The sequence below is a fragment of the Haemorhous mexicanus genome, chromosome 1 (genome assembly GCF_027477595.1).
Source record: "Haemorhous mexicanus isolate bHaeMex1 chromosome 1, bHaeMex1.pri, whole genome shotgun sequence".
In the NCBI taxonomy this organism is placed as follows: Eukaryota; Metazoa; Chordata; class Aves; order Passeriformes; family Fringillidae; genus Haemorhous; species Haemorhous mexicanus.
The window spans coordinates 55,943,754-55,963,566 of NC_082341.1; the positions used below are offsets into that span (position 1 = coordinate 55,943,754).

Consider the following 19,813-nt stretch of genomic DNA (forward strand, 5'->3'; position numbering starts at 1 on the left):
ATAGTAAGCATTTGTGGACCTTGCTGTGACATTTATGCAGCCAGAGAGCAGCACCCTAGTGCTACAGTTATCTTAAAGGCATTTACAGCTTGCTAATCGTACTTAGCATTTTGTATCCATCTCAGAGAAGCCCTGTTGTGTTTTGTTTGTTTTTCTTTATATAAAAATTAATGCATTTTTTATCAGAACCTTTAGAAAGTTGAAGACCTGTGAGTAAAATGTTTTTGTTCAGAATCCTGCTGAGACCACAGATGTGATACACTCAGACCCAATGCTCAGGTCTCCAGAAGTTGTAGATTATTGCTGGCCGCATTATAGAGTCCTCATGAACTCTATAACTTGATGCTCATTTAGAACTGCTTTGGGGCAGGACTTTCTTCATTCATTTCCCATAATGAATTTTCTTTCTTCTCTCCAGTCCCTCTTCTCATATTCTAGTCTGTGCCACAGAGCAGAGTCAGACAGAAGACTTGCATGTATATCTGCATCTCATTCTGCAGGCAGATGGAAGCCTGGTGCACCCATTCTCCCTGCAGACAAGATCTTGCTTTCCCTGTGCTCCAAGTCAGCTGACATGGTCACTGCAACTGGTTGAGCTGAGCAAATACATGCTGTCTCCCATCAGGGCTCATTGCTTCAGGCATGGCACTGCCTCTGTTGCTTTTACATGTTCTGGCACATGGGCAAAGGCGGCTCCCTTTGCCTACACGATGCTGTGGGGGCATAGCCCCAGCCAACCTCTGAGCAGCCCTTTTATTTATTTTGTGTTAATGAGAAACCACATAACCAGCACTATCCGTCTCTAGCGTGCTAGAGAATGCAGGGTGTTGCTTTTTTCCTTTTTTTTTTTTTTGTTATAGTAAACCCAAGGAGAACTGAGAATGTTGCAACTTCAGCTGTCTTTTCTCCTTAGAGCTTGGTTGGTTTTCTTACCCCGGTTTCCTTATGAGTTGTGCCTTGTGCAATTGCCCTGCTTATCCATCAGACAAATTCCTAATCAGTTTAAGACCTGTCTGACAGGACGGTAAATGTCTTGAAGAATATAATTTCCTAATAGCTTTGTCAAACTTGTGTCTGTGTAAAGGACAGATCCGCAGAAGAGTGGCTCAGAGAGGCGGGGGGAGAGCTCAGCAGGGATGTGTGCTGTCTGTCCTCACAGCTGGCCATGTGCTGTCTGTCCTCACAGCTGGCCAGGCAGCATGAGTGAGCTGACAGGTCCATCCCAGGCACAGGCTGCAAACCAGCCACATCATCTTATGCAGTAGCTTGGGGATGTGAGGCAGAGCTGTGCAAGCTCAGGGGAGACAGAAGGGAGAAGCTGGAGATACTCCAAAGTCTGGGAAGCAGAATGTGTAGGAGGAACTGGGAGCTACTGCAGTGTGCTAATGTAGGGCCATCAGAGTCAGATCTATAGGAAACAAACCTCCATTAATCCTTCTACACAGAGATTGACTTATTTCAATTAAAGTGTTTTTAAAGAAAGTGACAAATTGCCTTGTGACCTAATGGGTTGTATTCCAATGTGGACCAGCTCGCGGGCTGGATTTAGGCACTCTCCCTGGCTCTTTATAGAAACAGTGGAGAAATGTAGTCACAGCATCTAAGCAAGAGGTCTGGAAACAACCATTACTCCTCTCCACTGACTGAAGGGAGCTCTTGGGAATATGTTGTTTGAATTACTCATGACTCTCTCTGACTTTTCAGCTGTTGTGGCAGACAACCTACATATGGCCCAATACCTGTTTAGTCAGGGAGTTAGAAACACAGAGTTTGGTTTTGGGCTTAAAAGGGCCACTTGTGTGGGTCTACATTTGGGGGAGGAATTAATTTAGGAGCCAATTTTGCAGCTGTCTTGAAAGGGCCTGTTTATGCTAAACACTGAAAACTCATCCCCTTAAAAATCAGATAAAGCACGCCAGAGTGAGGCATCAAGCTACATCCAGTTGTTTTTGAAATCAAATGATTGCCTGTTTGCCTCAGTTTCCATCTGAAAGATTTCCTAGTATGTAATCAACTTGAATTCCGTTTGATGTACAGTACTGCTTGGAACGGCTTTGAAATTCTCAGATGAAAGGCACCATAGAAAGCCAAAGCATTTAATGTTATGTTAGACTATAAATTTTAATTACTAGCAATATCTTATTTTAAATAAATTATGTCTGCATGAGAAATTTTCAAGCACTATTGTAAATCTTCTGGACAAGAATGATATTAAAATAAATGTGCAGCTGAAATAATTTATAAGACCTTTTCACTGTGTGAAAAGGGTATGTTACTGAAATGCCTTCTTGCTGCTGTACTGTGATCTCTCTCAATGCCTCCTGTACTTAAGTAAACTTTGATTTTCCTATTAAGTTTGATGTATGACTGTATCACATAGAGCCTGCCTCAACAGCTGGTTAATTATTTATTAAGGGTCAGGAGGAATTGGAAGATTAAAGGCAAACCAAAACTGAAGGAGAAAAAAACATTATTCTAATGGAGCTTGTGCAGCAACCATTCTTTCTTTAAAAAAAGGTTCTGCTTTATATTTACCTTACTCTTGACTTTCTCTCTCTTACTAGAGAATTTTTTCCAAGCTCTTTTGAGGATCAGAATGGTATTGCTTTATGAGTTGAAAGAAGAGATGTCTCTCACAGTCTCTACCCCTTTTCCCTTCCCTGAGTCTCATAGACTCTCTAGCACTTCTTCCAAATTAGAGTTTGGTTTGAGGGAAAGGCAGCTGTTCTTTTTTGTTCTGGATTTACAAAATTCGTATTTATGGGTTTTTCCCTTGCTTAGGGCCATTCAGTCTTTTGCAACACTGCAGATTAAATCTGCCCATAGTAGGGAGGCTTCACATGAAACTCTCTGCAGTGTCTGCACCTTGCATGTGGCAGAGGAGAAAAGGGTAAGATCCATGCTGTCCCCGAGCACGTGGGCCTGCAGGGAAGCAGCACAATGGGCAGTGATTGTCTGTGTATTGGTAGTGGCAAAAAAACCCCAGGGCGTGATGAATGTTGTCATATCTCCTGTTCCAGCAACACTGGAATGGCAAGGCTGAGCTGTCACTATGAAGTATTGCTCAGTCATCATTCCCCTCCTTACTTTTCACTGCATTTTATCCAGACTTCAGTAAGGTAAAGAAAATTCAGCTAAAGCAGGTGCAGAAATTCCCAAGATAACCTTCTTTTGTAAGTAACACAATTCATACATCGAAAGAAAGACTGCTTGTAGAGCAATATTGTTTTCATTAAATCACACAAATTCATTTTGGGTATTTTCGAGTAGCAAAAGCATTTCTGTTTCTGTAGGCCTCTCCCTGGGATGTTTTAAAAGTTAGAAGTTTCATTTGTTCATTGAAAATTATTCTTCATTTTGGTATGTTACCTTAGTGTTACATTGAATTCCAGAGAAGGGGAATACAAAATATTTAATTTTATCTGATATGTATGTCTTTAAAGGGAGAAAGGTAATGTTTGTCAATTTGCCCCAATTTGGAATAGGAATATTTTTCAAAATTCCGATAAAGTTATGGAGGATGAGAAAAATCCTAAGCTGTCTCACCCATGAGAGAAGTTGATGTGATAGCAAGAATACAAAAGTATACATTCAGTATCTTGTGGCTCATTGAAGGAAGCATTTTACACTGTGACTTATGACTTCCATTCCAGAAAATGGCATACTAGAAACTGGAATTATTTAATTGTGTTGGAAAGATTTGTAAAGTAAAGTAAAAAAAATTTTTGGGCTTCAGAACACAAATGCAAAGGTTCTGCTATTCTGCATCTTCCCAGAAGAGGATCAGAGTGGTCAGTTTGCAGTGGTATTAATAAAAGTTGGAAGTATTCATTGATTTGCAAAACAAGACCTATAGTAGACTGCCAAGCAATTCATAGCATGTCTGAATATCAGCACACAGATTTCTGACTTTACTCAGTTGAGGATTCTCGTCCTGAGAGACAGGGATCCTTAGCCAAGTTGCAGCACAATGCAAACCCACGTGTGTGGCTTTGTACAGGGGTGGTAAGTCCAGAGGGCTCTGCGCTGCCCATAAGCTGTTTGAAGTTAGCTCAAGGATATCTGCATCACCCCTCATTGTGCAGGGTAAACATTCCTGGGTGCTTACCAGGACTTTATGATGAGCAGTCTCTCTCATGCCTAAATACCCCAGACAGGCTGGAAAGGATGTGCCTCCTTTGAGAATAAGTCAGTTATTTTGGCTGCAGTGTTGGTAGTTAGCCATTGAAGGAAAATGTGCAGTCATTCAGCATGTGTTTTTATGACCCTCTTGCCTGGCAGATGACTAAATCTGTGGATTTCCCTGTAGCTTGACTAGTTTGTTTCAACACATGGCAAAGCTATGGAAAGCAAACATAAGTGATGCAATGTCTGAAATTTCACCAATTCATAGGTTAACAAAAGGCCCGCCAGCAACTCTTCCAAAGTCTTTGAGAAATCAAAGTCTTTGATGAAAATGTTCTTTTGCTCGTTTGAAATAAAACAACCCATAAGCATCAGAGTGAACTGATCTAGCAGGAACTGATGATAAGCTGATAAACATATAAAATGCCAAATAGACTCAACAACTAAAATGGAGAAGGGACCCAGAGGACTGTGATTTCATTGCTGTCTCTATCACTTGTTTTCTGGATACCTTCAGATAAGTTATTCTACTTTTGTATTTAAGTATTGTCAATTTTCACATGAAATATAGGCACTGATCTCCTCTGGAAGGTGATCCCTCTGCTTTGAAATTTGCCAGTCAGCAATAAAGTCTAGGATCTGAAAATCACAAAATGTAGAGGTTTGTTGTCTGCTAGCCAATAGTTCATACCTCAGTCTGTATCCCCTCCATAGCTGCTGGGCAGAGGAGTTTTTGCCAAGAGTCTCCCAGACCAGCATGTCTTATCCCTTGTACCAGCAGGAGAAGCTAAAGGCTACCTGGTTGCTGATGGAGGTTAGTCGTGCTTGTGCTGCTGCGTTCTGGCAGGGCTTCTCCCAGAGGAGGATGACTGTACATCGTGGTCAAGAGGCTGAGAGATGGCTCTGCAAGCAGAGATGGCCACTTCAGCACTTGCCACACTCCTCATCTCCTCCTCCAAACCCCTGCATTCATGGAACTTGTTAGTGGTAAAACGATACCAAGCATAGATTTCTTTTTACAGAGAGACCGTGTTCATTTTTTAATCTCCTTACTAGTTTAAAGGCAGACCTGGCAATCATCTCTCCGTTTCCAACGTGTGGTGTCTCTGGTGCTCAGACAGCCCGTGACACCTGGGCTGGTGTGCCTGCAATGGCCCCACACAGAGGAATTCCTGTACCTGCAGTAAGAACTTCTGGCACAGTTCAGCTGATGTGCAGGAAGGCAGTGCCAGCCACTCCAGCGTGAGGCTTCCTGGCTTGGCTGCAGTGCTGAGCAAATGCATCTGGGACCCTTTGTCCATGTGAGCATTTATCTGGAGCTACTGTGTGGAGGAAAGGAACCATTTGATAGATTGTGTTGAAGAGAAAGCCAAGGGGATTTTATGAATTTCCCTTATCTACATTATCTTTGCCTCTCATTTTTCTGGATAAAGCAGAGTAGTAGCCTGCAGCTTTTGCCATAAATTCATGCTTTCTTCTTTGGGACACAATTAGTCTTTTAACATTTTCTGTCATTTCTTTTGTGGTGGGTATAGCCAGGATATAAGAAAGATGAAAAGATATTTTGAGTGAACAAATGGCTAGGTTAAGGGCAAGGAAAAGACTTGAATGATCTGATAGGTTAAATAAAGAAGCAATAAGGTTTGGATTATCTCTTTGTTTTTCATTTGCTGGTAATTTAGGCTTCAGGAATGGTTTGAGGTTTAATGGCTAATTTAGGATGCATGACCTCCAGAGATTTAGAATGACATGGATAGATCACATTTCCATCACATGTAAGCAATAGTTCTTTTTCATGTGGCTACTCCTTGGTACTGAGAAACAGAAACGTGTTCTACTTGTAGATAGATCCAGAAAATAGAAGTAGGACTTACTGAAGTGCCAGTATTGTACTGACCTTTTGCAGCTGAAAATATATGCACAAATTAGCTTTAAAATGAGATATTGGCTCACATAAAGTTACTCATCATATGAAACCTGGTGCCCACCAAAAGTAAAAATATCTAAAGAATGGCTTGTTTTCATCTAAAGAAAATTATCTGTTCAGGATTTGAAATGTAAAGGAATTTTATTTGTACCCAGTTGCTTTTCTTTCTGAAAATCATTTTTCATCTTTTTTCTTTTCTTGTTTAATTTCAGTTCTTGGGTGATGCACCTATATTTCCCATCCTCTCTGAGCACGATCTTTGTATTTTATGACACTGCACAAGCAGGTTTGCTGGACTGTTCCACTTCACAGTAGAGGCTACTTAAGAGAGGCTAGTGCTTACTTAAATGAGTGTAACAAATTTCCTTGAAAATATCAGTAAAACTTTTAAGTTTTATAGGCATAATAAGTAGACAGGATTATCAAAGAGAGGCTCATGGAATATGCTTCTTGATCTTTTGATGCCTGAATGAAATGCCTTGGCTCTGAGTCGAATGTATCCTCTATTAAATCCCAGTCACATTTGCTGGGGCAGCAGGAATCAATCCCTGTAGATTCTTAACTTTTTAAAGTTCATCAGTTTTCAGGCTGGAAATCTGCACACACAGTTGCTCCATGTCAGTAGTCCTAAATGTTTTCTTTAAATTTTAATTGAAAAAATGGATTGAAAAATGAAGCTTACCTTACAGAATTTTCTGTGGTTTCACAGTGAGGAAGTGTGGAATTTCCCCTTACAAACTCAGTAACTGTCTGAAAACCTGGAATGAATTTTGACCATATATGAGATAAGATCCATTTCAGTATTTAGAATATAATGCACAGGAGGTAAAACCAAAACCTTGTTGGGGTGAGTCATTACCATTCCTTCAAAAGAAGCTTGCAGGGATCTAGAGTAAGTTCTCATGTGGGATGCCAGTGTGGTTAGATACTGGAGTCAGTGCAGCATTGGGAGATGCTGTGCAAATGTGACCCAACAATGTATCTTGGTCTCTCTAAGATCTTGATCTCTCTAAGGATTCTTTGTATTAGAGATGGATATGAGAAAAGAAGATGAGCCAACAGTACTTCTGTTACTCCTTACAGTGGAATTCTCCTCTATGACTAATTTAGGAGTTATTTTACCTTTTCTCTTTAATGTGCTGAGACTTCATAAACTTCTGTCTCCAGCCTTTGTAAGAGCCATTCCTTTCATATTAATGACACATGAGGTCATCAGATTCCTGAACTGTAGAGGCATGGTGCTGGAATGCCACAGCATCCACCTCTGAACCTGCAGACACACTGAGCACATTTGCCACGAGGCCAAATGACACAGTGGCAAAGAGGAGTCTGCAGAGTTTGCAGATGCAAGTCAGATAAAGAGAACACGTGAGCTGTCCCAGCCTGCATGGCTCAGCCTTCCTGACAGAAGAATGCTTCATGTCATCCCATTAGTCCCTTCAAATGTTCTTTCATTTGAGTGAGCAGGGGTTAAATATGCACACCAAATTAAAGAAAGGCATTTGTTAATGAAGACTGATAGATAGAGGTGTGGATTTGATCTACTGACAAGGTTTTGTAGAGGTGACCTGATCATCTGCTAGATCATTTCTCTGTAGGTGTAGCTCATGTAGGACATGTTGGCCATGTCCTGCACTGAGCCAACACAAGGATGTGTACTGCCAACATCTAGGCACAGACCTCTGGAGCATATGCCTGACACACTGCCAGTATTGCTTAAAATTCTTAATATACGAGTCCAGGCACAGTTGTTGTAACCATCTCGCTGGTCAACTCTTTTTGCAAAATACACATTCTTATCACTTTCATGCATTAAAAGAAGTTCTTTGTTTATAAAGTGCTAGTGCTCGTGATAACACCAAAATTCAGAAATCATAGACTCAGTACATTTTCCTCTGCATGTTGTGTCCTCTCCTCATATCAAAAGATTGCAAATCACAAAATTTTAGACTGTAAGAATTGAATTTTAATTCCTTTAATCAGCAGTTTCTGGCCTTCAGGTTGTTCACAAGTGTCTTCATAACAATGGCAGTTTTAACAGTGCTTTAAAACAAGCTGTACCACAACCTCTTGAATCCATGATGCCCAGTTTCCTACAAATTTTTGTTTCATGACTGAATTCTCTGTTGTCTAATAAGAAGCATGTTCAAGGTGAAGTATTTCCCTTGATTGTGCCTTTCTATATATTTTCCTCTTTTTAGAGTCTCTGGTATCTAATAACGATCAAGATTAGATCCAGTCTCTCCCACTGTGAAAGGACTAATAGGCTCTCCAGGTACATCCACCTGACAAATATCATTCGTCCTCAGAAGAGCTGCCAAGGACAGAAACCCTTGGACCACAGTGTAGCCTCATTTGTTCAGCTTGTCTTTCAGGTGGCCAAAAGTTCATCTGCATGATTAAACAGTCAAGAGTTTTAAAACTGGTGCAACAGAATGTGTAAATTTCACGTACAGAAAACAGTTCTTGAGAAAGTGACATTTTCAAATTTGACATGAACCATGCTATATTTATATCTCTCAAGCCCTACTTGGAATATTTTTTCACAAGCTACTGCATCAAGAAGGGCACAGTTACGTGCAGCTGATGTGTTTGAGCAATATAAGGTTTGCAGGATTTTCAATCTTTTTTATCTCATCAGGTGCTTCCTCTTTTTAGGATTTGAAGTTTCTCATACCGTACCTAATTTAGCTCACAAGGCATGGTTCCCAAGGCATTCCCAATAGAATGATAAAGACTGTTCTTCCTCTGTACACACAAATTACAATCTTTTCAATGTAAACCATTACCCATCTGAATCCAAGGTAAAACTGTCATATAAAGTAGAGATCCATTCATTGAACCAGTTAAGAGAGAGCCCTGTACCAAATTGTGGGTCATTGTGGGTCCTTGCTCTGGTGCTGTATCATAAGGACCAGAGTACATTAAATCTCCTGTGACTCAGCTGCAGTGGGAGGAAAATTTATTGCCTAGTTGCTGCTACAGCATGGATTTGTCTCTCCCTGAGCACGTGGATATGCAGTAAGTATTCACAGAGTCCCATCGAGGGGAGTGAGCCTGTTATTTTGCAATGGGCTTTTGTGGCTGCTTTGGGGGCACCTGAAGCCTCCAGAAGGGAAAGGAATTAGCTGGGTACAGTGGAAATTTCTGCAAATGGGTCAAAGTGTAGTGCTGTTAAAAGCCAGAAAGCAGGTGCACACAATGTCCTTTTTGAGTGGACGACCAGTGTCAATAGGCAGTCAAACCAGTGCAGCTCCACTGCTCATTAATTCTGTCTCTCATTCCACCATTTCCTGTTCATTAACTCCCTCCTGCATTTACCCTCTCTCTGGAGCACATTACTCAGACTCAATCATTGTCTCCAAAAGGGAAGGGTGTTGAAAGAAAAGGCCAGAGCAAGACCCTGCATTCCCCACCTCTCCCAAACTAGCTTTTCTGCTAGAAAGAAACCAAACAAGTATTTTACACTTCCTTGGAAAGATAAATGTAATTCAGGCTTAAGGAAGGTATGTGCCCTCGAGCCAGGATTTACCTTTGTGCCGCTTATTCTGTCAAGAAAACTTGTTTTGTTCTGAAAGGACTGTTTTACCCACCTCTAAATCTTACTTGTGATCTAAATCTTTTAGGAAGAAATAAACACAGGAGTCTGGCTTTGTTTTAACTGGCTTTTTTGAGGAGGGCAATTTGGTTCTCCTTACTTTTTTGTAAGTTTTGATACATTAAGTGGGACTGCTGTGCTTGTCTGAGTGTAGTGGCTGCTTGAGGAACTGAATGGAGCCACACAGAGATCAATTGTGTATTTGTTCTCTGAGAAAGGCAGCAAATGCTTCCTGTTGATAGGTATCTGCTGGCTTACCACGGTCCACATTTCTCAGTGCTGGACCAGAGAAGTGTCATGTCTGGTCCCAGGCCCTGTCCAGCATGGACAAGGGGCCAGAGAACCTTCTGCTACACCATTCTTCAGAAAAGAGTCAAGTATTAGCAGGTCTCTGCAGAGATGCCAAAGCTCTATGCAGGGGCAGAAGGGTTTGTGGACTGGAAAGCTGACTTGCCTTGGCCACACAGCACTGTGTTTTTCTGGGGTGATACAGAGCTGCCAGGGAATATGGTCTGCAACACAGCTCTTTTATCCATTGTATTGGTAGGCAACAGCAGTGGCAACATTTTGTTAATTATTTCATCTCACTTATCCTCTGTGTTCTTAGGCTGGTGCACCGGGCTTGGACCTTTCCCAGAGAAATGCTGCCCGTGGCTTTGGGATGGTTTGATACAGTTCTGCCACAAGGCACTGATTCAAATCAGACTCTCCATTAATGGCCCCTGTAACGTGTCCCTGTAGCTGTAAACACCTTGGTGTAGGTGCATGGCCCATTCATGTCAGCTTTGCAGGAATGCCCTCAAAGCCATGCAGAAGTGAAACAAGCAGAAAGGGGAAAATGGATGCTGTTCACACATTCAAGCAGTTTCTTAGGAGAAGCCACATTCCCAAATCTTTCCTGGCAGTTCACTTTCAACTTTATTCCAGGTGGCTCCTGCCTGCCCCGTCTCGCACAGTTGAGTAGCTGTGGGGTGAGCACTGTGGTGAGGAACAGCCCCAGCATTTTCATTCACTGCTCACTTTCAAAACCTGTGGGGATGGATGGGGATGAAGAACAAAACCAAAAAAGCTGACACGTGCTGTGTAGGACAAACGGACTTGATTATGGATCCTGAAGGTGCTATAAAACTGACAGATTAGAGGTTCAGCATTTCTGGGATTTGAGCTGTCTGGCTTCCACTGTGCTTTCGTTGTATCAGCTCCCCCTCGTTTCCTTCCAGCCTTTTGCTGGAAGCACTGCACTGGAGCACAGGTGAAGTGAAGCAGCCCCTAACTAGAGCCAACAGCTGCCTTTTGTTGCTGCTGTGGAAACAGTTGTAAGGGGGTAATAGAATCATTCTTCTGTGGCTGGTCAACTGCAAATCATAAGCACTTTTCTCAGATTCAGGGGACCCAGAGGCAGCTCCTGTGGTGATGTAAATGCTAATTGGGCCCGCAGCAGGCTATTTTGTGCCCCATTTGACATACTAAGCACTTGTTGTTCTGTCCCATGAGCATTCAGTTGACTGAACAGATATTCTTTGCCACCTTTATTACAATCAGACTCGCGTTTCACTCATGTGCAGGAGAGGTCTTTGCACTGATTCCTGTAAGTGGAAGGAATGGTTTCTACCCTTTTTGATATGTTTCTCATCTTTTGTGCATTAAAACTTTTCTGTGTTACCAGTCAGCTTAGACTTGGAGTGCTCACATTTGGGGTGATGGATTTCTTCCTTTCTTGCATATAAACAAGTTTTGAATGGCTTTTGGGGGTTGTTCTTACAAATATCAAACTCACCTGGACTCACACCTATTTTGTGTTTTTCTGAAATGATTGATTTAAAAGCAGGTTTGATGAAAAAATATAGAATAAGTCATAGAAGAAATCATAGGAAGGAAAATTTAACAGTTTATCATCACAAGTCACAGATTAACATGGGCAGGGCACTATTTGAGTGTACTTGTAGTGGGACTGGGGGTGGTTGTTCTTAGAAACAAACACAGGAGTGTGTAAATACCAAAACCAGCCAAGCAGCAAAATTAAGAAAGTGGTCTGGAACAGTGTGCCTGAGCTTTAGATGGTGATTTTAATGTGTCCTTGGTCACAAGAGTTAGCTTATTTGAACTTCAGTTTTCCCCTATCAAGTCAACTCAGTACCCTTTTAAAGTACTTTAAAGCCCCACCTCAGACATGGTTGTAGCTAGTCAGAAACTGGATATACTGAGTCTCCAAACATCCTTTGCAGCTCTTTTGTGATAGCATTTTTTCTACTGAGGAGGAGCATTGCAGTATTTCCCTGGCCAAATACTGTGTTAGATGTAGTCAGTCTATATCAGAACATTGAAAGAGAGATCACAGAAAGTGAGTGTTCATTGTTTTGGCACAGGAGAGCACATAGCATGCCAGCTGCAGGTATGGCTACAGTAGGAGGTGCATCAAGGAGATCCATTATTGATCAGACATGGGAGGAGTGGCATTTAGTGTCTGCTCAGAAAAAAAAAAAAAACAGGGAATAAACGTGAAAAACTAATTCAGAAACAAACTAACAAAGAAAACCCAGTTGCTATCTTTGTAAGTTTCTATACTGGAAGTCTTGAGTTACACTTCATTAACTCTGCATTTTTATTTCCCAGGTTCAGGTTCAGCGGTCGTATTCTTGGTCTGGCTCTCATCCATCAGTACCTTCTTGATGCTTTCTTCACAAGGCCCTTCTACAAAGCACTGCTAAGGCTGTGAGTATAACCCCACAACTGTGCACAGAGATCCCACAGGGAGTCTACAGAGACACAGACCCTCAGGGGGTTGCTTCGAGCACACTGACCTTCAGGTTCTTTCTGCTGTTAGTTTGTTGGTCTGCAATAGAAAATGAACACATTTTAATTTTTCTTTGCTTTCTCCAAGAATTTGCCACTCATAAATACTATGCTGACAAAAATAAATAAGTACGACATTTAGAAACACACATCAGAAAGTTCTGACACATAACTCCAGAGTTTACTACTGGTGAAAAGTTATGAAGATTCCACCAGGAGGAAGACTGAAAAACATCTTTGATGGAATGAAACAAAATAATAACAACAAAAAAAGAACAGAGGTTATATTAAGCAAAAATACATCATTTGTTGTGCCTTACTGGTGGAGTAGCTTTTCATTCTAAAACATAACTTGGGTTAATTAAGAATGTTCATGTAGATATAACCAGGGAATGTTTTTTTGGTCTTCTCCTGTCTTTTATTTTAGTAAGTGCAAGCTACCAAGAATACATTACTTTCAATTTGTAGTTTATAAGCTTAATTTGGATTGACAGTCAGTCCCTCTTTAATTAATAGACTGAAGTAAAACAATGTACACAAAATTTTTGCAACAATAAAAAAAGCCGTAAATATTAACTCAAGACTGCAATTAAATGCTAAAGAGCAGAATAAAGCTTAACTGAAGCATTTCATCAATTAAGATGATTCCAAATCAGCAAAGATACCTGTCTTAACAGTCCTTTAAGTTCTTTATCATGTTATTCTTTGTTGGGTTTATAAAAACTATTATTTTTGCTGGGGTACAAACACTCATATCTAAATTGTACCTGATCTAGTCTGAAAATAGGCTGAAACCTAGGGTTCTCCCTGCATCCTTATTGCCCCTTTAGGGAATTAGAAACCAGGCTGCTCATGACAAATCTGTCCTTCCAGCAGACAAGGATGGCTCCTTATTAGCAGAAATTTAGGCTGCCTCGTCTGCCCTGTGTCAGTCCTGTGTGCTCACCTGGCAGATGATAGATAATGGAAGCAGCCTAGCACAGCATGGTGGGGCTGAAGGGACACGTGTTCTATGAAGTGCAGGGCATCCTGAAGATCCACGTAAAATCAAGCCCCAGGGGTGTCTTTTGACAGTAAATAATGCAGGCAGCCAGCAGATTTGGCCTTGAGCCCAGCTATGCAAAGCAAACAGTTGCAGAACTGCTTCAAGAGGGTCTGTGAAACAGCCTTTGATGTTAACAAAACTAAATGAACTTCAGTTTTACGTTGGATCTTCAGTAAATTTGTTCACACACTTAGTAGGAAATCATCCTGACAGTAGTCCCAGGATCATATCTTTTTTCTTGTCTCGCAATAAGGCCATGTGATTTAAGTGACTTAGAGTACCTGGATGAAGAGTTCCATCAGAGCTTGCAGTGGATGAAGGATAACAATATCACAGATATCCTGGATCTAACCTTCACAGTGAACGAGGAGGTGTTTGGACAGGTGAGCACAGCTATGCAAAACATCTGAAAAGCAAATTTGAATCTGACAAAGTTGAGCGTGATGAACATCTTTCGGTCAGAACAGATGCTTTAGCCTTTCAATAACATTTTCTTCTCCTACCTTCTGTTTCTTTCAAGCCACCTGTTCCAAGGCAGATGTTTATTCTTAGGGTGTATAATATACAATACCAGCCCCCCTACGGGCCTGTTGAGCCACACTCTGATGAGCATGAGGAATTCTCTGGAGTGCAGCTCTTCTCTCCAGGGTGTAGTTCACACAGATGTGGCATTTGGTGTATGCAAGCAATGTAACTTAAAGCTGATGTGACTGAAAGGATGGGTTAGGAGGGATAAAAAACATTTCGCAGGTGCAGTAGGACCTGGCAATCCTTACCATCATTTTGTCTAATATCTCCCTGTTAGATTCTGTGTCTCTTACTTACCTTGCACCTACTTAACAACTTGGTATGCACGTCCCTTTATTGTGCTTTCTACAGCTCAGCTCTACTTTAGTCAGACAGTTCTCTGTAACCTGGCTGATCACTGTAGCCTTAGGGAGAGTGCCACACTGGCTTAAGTGCAGTCTGAAAATCAGAATAAATGTCTTCTGTAGGATTCTTTGGGTTGCACTGAAGCCCTGGTGCTCTTTGGTGTTGCAAACCATGCTGGATTATAACTATCACTAGGAAGCCTTGAAGTGAATCAAAACAATATTCAGACCATGATTAATGATCTCCAAGGAGATACTGAGAACTAGAGAGGCTGAAGAACCAAGCTCACCAAGCTCTGCAGAAGCTCAGGGGATGAAGATACCTTGTAAGGAACAGATACACAGTGTCAAAAGGAGCAGAGAAATCCGGTGGAATATGACCTTTTACACCCTTCATCTTATGTGCATCACACCTGAGTGCCCTCACTACCCTTTTGTGATTGGTCAATACACATCAGGATTCCACATTTCTTTGCCTTCCATACTGTTCACAGTCCTACACTGTCGTAGTCCATTAGGGATGAGGCTCGGCCACAGCCCCATTCCCAATCATCACCAACTGTGTGTTCACAGGAATATCCAGAGAATGGCTCTCACCACTTAACAGTTAAGTTTCCTGGAGGGTTTGCACAAAGCTAGAGTAGTTCTGGGAGCTAGGGAAGAGTTTGACAAGTTTCTGAGAGATGGAATTCCAGCCCTGCTCAGCTATGAGCTTTAAAGTAACAGTAAGCAAGCAAGCCTTCAGGGAGTATATTAAAAACTGAATTTAGCCTGAGTATAGCAAAAGGTTACAAAGGATGAGCAGAGTTAAGGGTAGATGAAAAGGATGGAATAGAAGAATTAAAGTAGGAAGCATCTGTAGGAGCAATAACACAGTTTTTCCACAGACTCAAATGCAGGAGTTTTTCATGGACTTGGAACTGAGAGCTTGCATGACATTGAATTGACAGTACAGTGGTTTCCCTGGAAGGTATGGCTACATGAGACTAATACACAAAGACAGACAGAAACATACAGACATATTCACAAAGGCAGATGAGACAAGTTTGTATGTACAAGGGAAGACTACAAAGTTGAATAAGAACTGAGTTGCCCTGATGCATCTGAAGGTAACATTTGGCACACTAATTACTTGTTATGCTCTCCTCAAAGGAAAGAGAAGACAATTACATTGGAGTCGGTTGTGGAAGATAAGAGATGGCTCTAAAGAGAATAGAAAAAATCACAATCTGTTGTGGATACTGTGCTGTAAAAGCAAAAGAACACTAAAGGCTGGATTTTGATGCTGTTGTCTAGTACTTTATTTCCTATGTGCTGGACGCTGACCTTGCTAGAACTAATGATGGGGGGAAAGGTTGGTTCTCACTGGGAATTACAACCATCAGAATCCAAGTGTCCTAAGTGGAAGTAAGATTTTCCTCTTGAAATTTACTAAGTGCTGACAGCAAAATAACAAAGAATTTCAGTCACATTTTATGCTCACAGATGGATCCTAGTTGGAAACTCTTCCATGCCAAGAGTATCTAACCACTTAAATGCCATCTGAGCATTGCTTTGCTTGGTACACGTGCAAATGTAGATCACAGTGGGAGCTCTGCTAATATTTGGGAAATGGATTTCAAGGGCTGGGTAAGGAAAACAAGAAATATACGGTCTCCTTGAGAAGCTGTATAGTAGATGGTTACAGCCCTTTTGTCCTGCTTCCACAATGACTTCATTATGGACCAGTCACTGCTGCTTTCGCATTTTCTTGTCTCATCTCTGATGTGTATTTAACTTCTAAGGCTTTCAGGCCAAATCCTTTTTCTTGGTACTTCCTTAAGGAGAATTTACTGTATGTCAATTCCAGCCTACTTGTGTACTGGAACCCAGAGCACTCCTGTAACAGCAGTGATACAGTGTCAAATCAAGCATTATACATTTTTACTGGTGGGGGCTGAATGACAATTTGAGAATTTCACTTATAAGATAGAGATGTGTCAGTTGCTTGTGTCCCAAAGTACTTTCTCATGCTTTTACCCAGTAGAAAGTGTTCTTCCAGGCCTTACTCTGAGCTCTCTTTGTGGATATGGCCTGTCTCTGAGCCCTGGTAATTGTTCCCATCAGGTGAAAGGAATGAGCTACATTGGTGGAAATGTCTCCTTGCTACTCTGAAACCTGATTCTCAATTGTAGCTCACAGCTGCAGTTAATGCCCCTAAGAACAAAAACCCCAAAATAGGGACACATTGCCATTGTTATCCAATCATAGATAATTAATAGTATTTAAATTTATATAGATAATGAGAAGTTGAAAAAAACAATAGTTTTCTAGGTGTTTGTGGGAAGTCTTTGAACATCTGGACTTATGGTCATGCTTAAAGCTAGACAACATTTAGTCTTTGGTTTGGCAGATATATCTTAATGCCTCACAACCTTGAAGAATACAGCACAGTAGCTGGGCCAGAGCCTTGCTTTCTGGACAATGCAGCATTGCTTGTATAATGGTGATGCAATGATTTATGTTTGGGAATTTAACCTGAACCAGCTATGAATTCCTTACTCCTTCCATCCAGCTTTACTTGTTCCTGCTGTTTCTCAACAAAGCCACCGATTAGATGACTCAGCCAATGTTTCTTAATTCATAATATTGCAATAGGTCCCTCAAGTAAGGTGACCTAAATACTGCCTATGCTGTGTGCTGTCTGTTGGGCTAATAAATAGATAATAATATAAATAACACTAGAAATAAATATGTATTCATACAGTTCATTTACTGTCTGTGGTGGACATCAATGTTATAGCAGCAGAAAACTGAAGAGAAGAGCAACATATTCTTCCTTTTAAATCAACTAAATTGAATGTGAAAATAATTGAAAGACAAATAGAATTTTCTGTCACATGGGAGGAGGAGTATGTGCTTGCTGGGTAGGATCCAGACTGATTCCTTAAATCTCTTTTCAATCCAAGCCTTAGAAACCCAAGCCAAATAAATTAACTATTACGATGCAAAGAAATGATGCAGCTCTTGCTTAAAATAAGAAAAATTTATTTACAGTACAAACTCTTCTCAGGTTTGGATGGCTGATACAAAACTCTGAATCCCACAGGGACTATTTATCTGTGCAAGGTTGCTGTACAGGTCTTATTTTAGGCAGTGTATTGGGAGTATTCATTTTATGATACTTTCTTCAGCTGTTTGCATTTCTGAGTAAACACTTTTGCTAGCACCACCTGGGGAAGGACAACACTTGTTGCCTAGGAGACAAGTAGATATCCCTTCCAGTTGGCAAAGCAGTCTGCTATTCCAATACTACGATTGCCTCTCCATCCTGTTGTTTCCTGTAGCGTGGCTTGGATGATCTCGTGTTTGAAACACAATATGATCCATCCAAAGCTATACCACTGTTTATCATTGTTCTGTAGGTGACAGAGAGAGAGTTGAAATCTGGAGGGGCAAATACAGCGGTGACAGAAAAGAACAAAAAGGAGTACATCGAGAGAATGGTAAAGTGGCGTGTGGAACGGGGAGTGGTCCAGCAAACAGAGGCCCTGGTCCGTGGCTTCTACGAAGTAAGTAGCAAAGTGATGCTTCCACAGTCATCCCTCATTCATGTGAATGAGTAGCACCCTAGTTGAATGCTTCATTGGTACCCTAGAGAGCAACTATACAGACACAAACAGCAAGGAATTGGAGTTCTTGGATCTCTACCGACAGAGACCTTGGATATAGTGAGTTTAGGATTAAAGGAGAAAGGAAAGAAATGTGTCTTCTGAATGTGATAAAGTATTACTTATGATCAAGAGTTAAGAATGGCACTCCTTTCCATTCATACAGTGAGAGAAGCAGGCATTTGCAAGTTTTGTTCTACCATGTGATTTTGGGTTAGGGTTAGGGATCTCTGACAAAGATTGCGAAGAATTGTACACTTTGATGAGAATCTGATGAAGCGCACTGTGTCTTCAGAGATTTGTTCCAGTAAAGTCAGTCCGCGGGTGCAGTCCAAGCTTGCCAGTGGTATTCCTGGATACTGCTCCATTGCTGTCCCTGGATTTTGCAGTTTATCTTTGCTGAAGACCTGGATCTGAGAATATCTTTCTGGCAGAGCTGTTACAATGACTGGTGAAAACCTGTGGCTTTGCTGACCAACCCATGTGGTCACCTATTCTTGCCCCTCCCTAATCATACACAAACGTGAATGCAAACATTCAAACTTTGTCAGGATAAAGAGCTGGCCACCAGAACCATAGGTTTATAAGACTTTGCTTCATTTCCAGTCTGAACTGTGCTTACAGGTGGTTTTTGTTCCAGGTTGTAGACTCCAGGCTTGTCTCTGTTTTTGATGCCAGAGAACTGGAGCTAGTTATAGCTGGCACTGCAGAAATAGATCTCAATGACTGGCGGAACAACACAGAGTATCGTGGAGGTATACTGCCTGCTCATGTTTACTGCTATCTTAATTGTTTCAGTCTAAAACATGGAAGTCTTGCTCCATCTTTTCTTTCTGTCTTTCCTGAGGGAAAATGCCCTATTTTGTCCAGGAAGTTATTGTGAAGAATAACTCCTGAAATTAAAAAAAAAGTAATATCTCAGGTGTTGTGGTGTTATACTAATGAAATTGCTTCTACTATTTCTATCCAGATTTTATCTATTCAATTCCTGCAGAGTTAGAAGGAGTTTTGACCATTAAGGACTGAAAATGATTTGCACAATTAGATCTAAAAGTTACAAGTCGTCTAAGATGGCTGTGACTGAACTCTTAGCCTCATAGAAAGTAGTTCCACGAGTCCTCCTGGCTTCAGCAGGCAGCTAAAATTAGGAGCTGAATTTCACAGTTCCCAATTACATTTCAACAATGTACAGATTTTGCTTAACTGCCCCCTCAGCCTAAACTATGTCAAGTTGGATTTTTTTCCCTTCTCTACTGCTTGGTCTGGTTTTGCTTTAAAGAATGATTTATCCAGGCTGTCTTGGATGATGGAAAAATTGAAATCCACCAGTTCTGCACCACAAGTGGAAAGTTCCTGAGGTTCACAAATCCTCCCCTGAAATACAAAGTTTCAGTCTTTGCTGGTCACTGCCCAGCCTTTGAGTTACCTTGAAGTATGCAGCTTACCACAAGCTGGTCCCCGATGTTATTCTCCTGCTATAGTTTTCTATTTAACTTTTGAAGCAAATTCAGCCTGGTATATGCTGGCACTCCCTGGCACAAACCAAGGCTCAGAGCCCCTCAGGTGGGAAGTTTTCTAGGGAAGGGCTTGTGGCAGCAAACTCTTCTCCATATGTCGAACAGTATTGCAATCCAAAAGAGAATTTACTTGGGAAACAGAAATTGTTAGCTTGTTAAGACTCACACTGTGTGGCGTATTGCTGTTGGTCTTTAATATCGCATGCATGTAACCCCAGTTCTTGCCAAGAGATTTGTGAGAGACCAGTGACTCTCAAGTGGATTCTTGAGTTTCAGGGTCCGAAAT

The 19,813-nt window shown here is 41.2% G+C and overlaps 1 protein-coding gene across 2 annotated transcripts in view; it reads left to right on the forward strand.

Annotated features, from left to right (window-relative positions):
- The window catches only part of HECW1 (HECT, C2 and WW domain containing E3 ubiquitin protein ligase 1), a 255,096-nt gene that overhangs the window by 222,711 nt on the left and 12,572 nt on the right, over window positions 1-19,813 (forward strand). For both annotated transcript variants that reach the window (XM_059849894.1, XM_059849903.1), the window contains exons 23-26: window positions 12,264-12,362; window positions 13,742-13,871; window positions 17,765-17,911; window positions 18,651-18,765. In XM_059849894.1, the coding sequence (XP_059705877.1) occupies window positions 12,264-12,362; window positions 13,742-13,871; window positions 17,765-17,911; window positions 18,651-18,765 (491 nt within the window). The remainder of the gene's footprint in view (window positions 1-12,263; window positions 12,363-13,741; window positions 13,872-17,764; window positions 17,912-18,650; window positions 18,766-19,813) is intronic.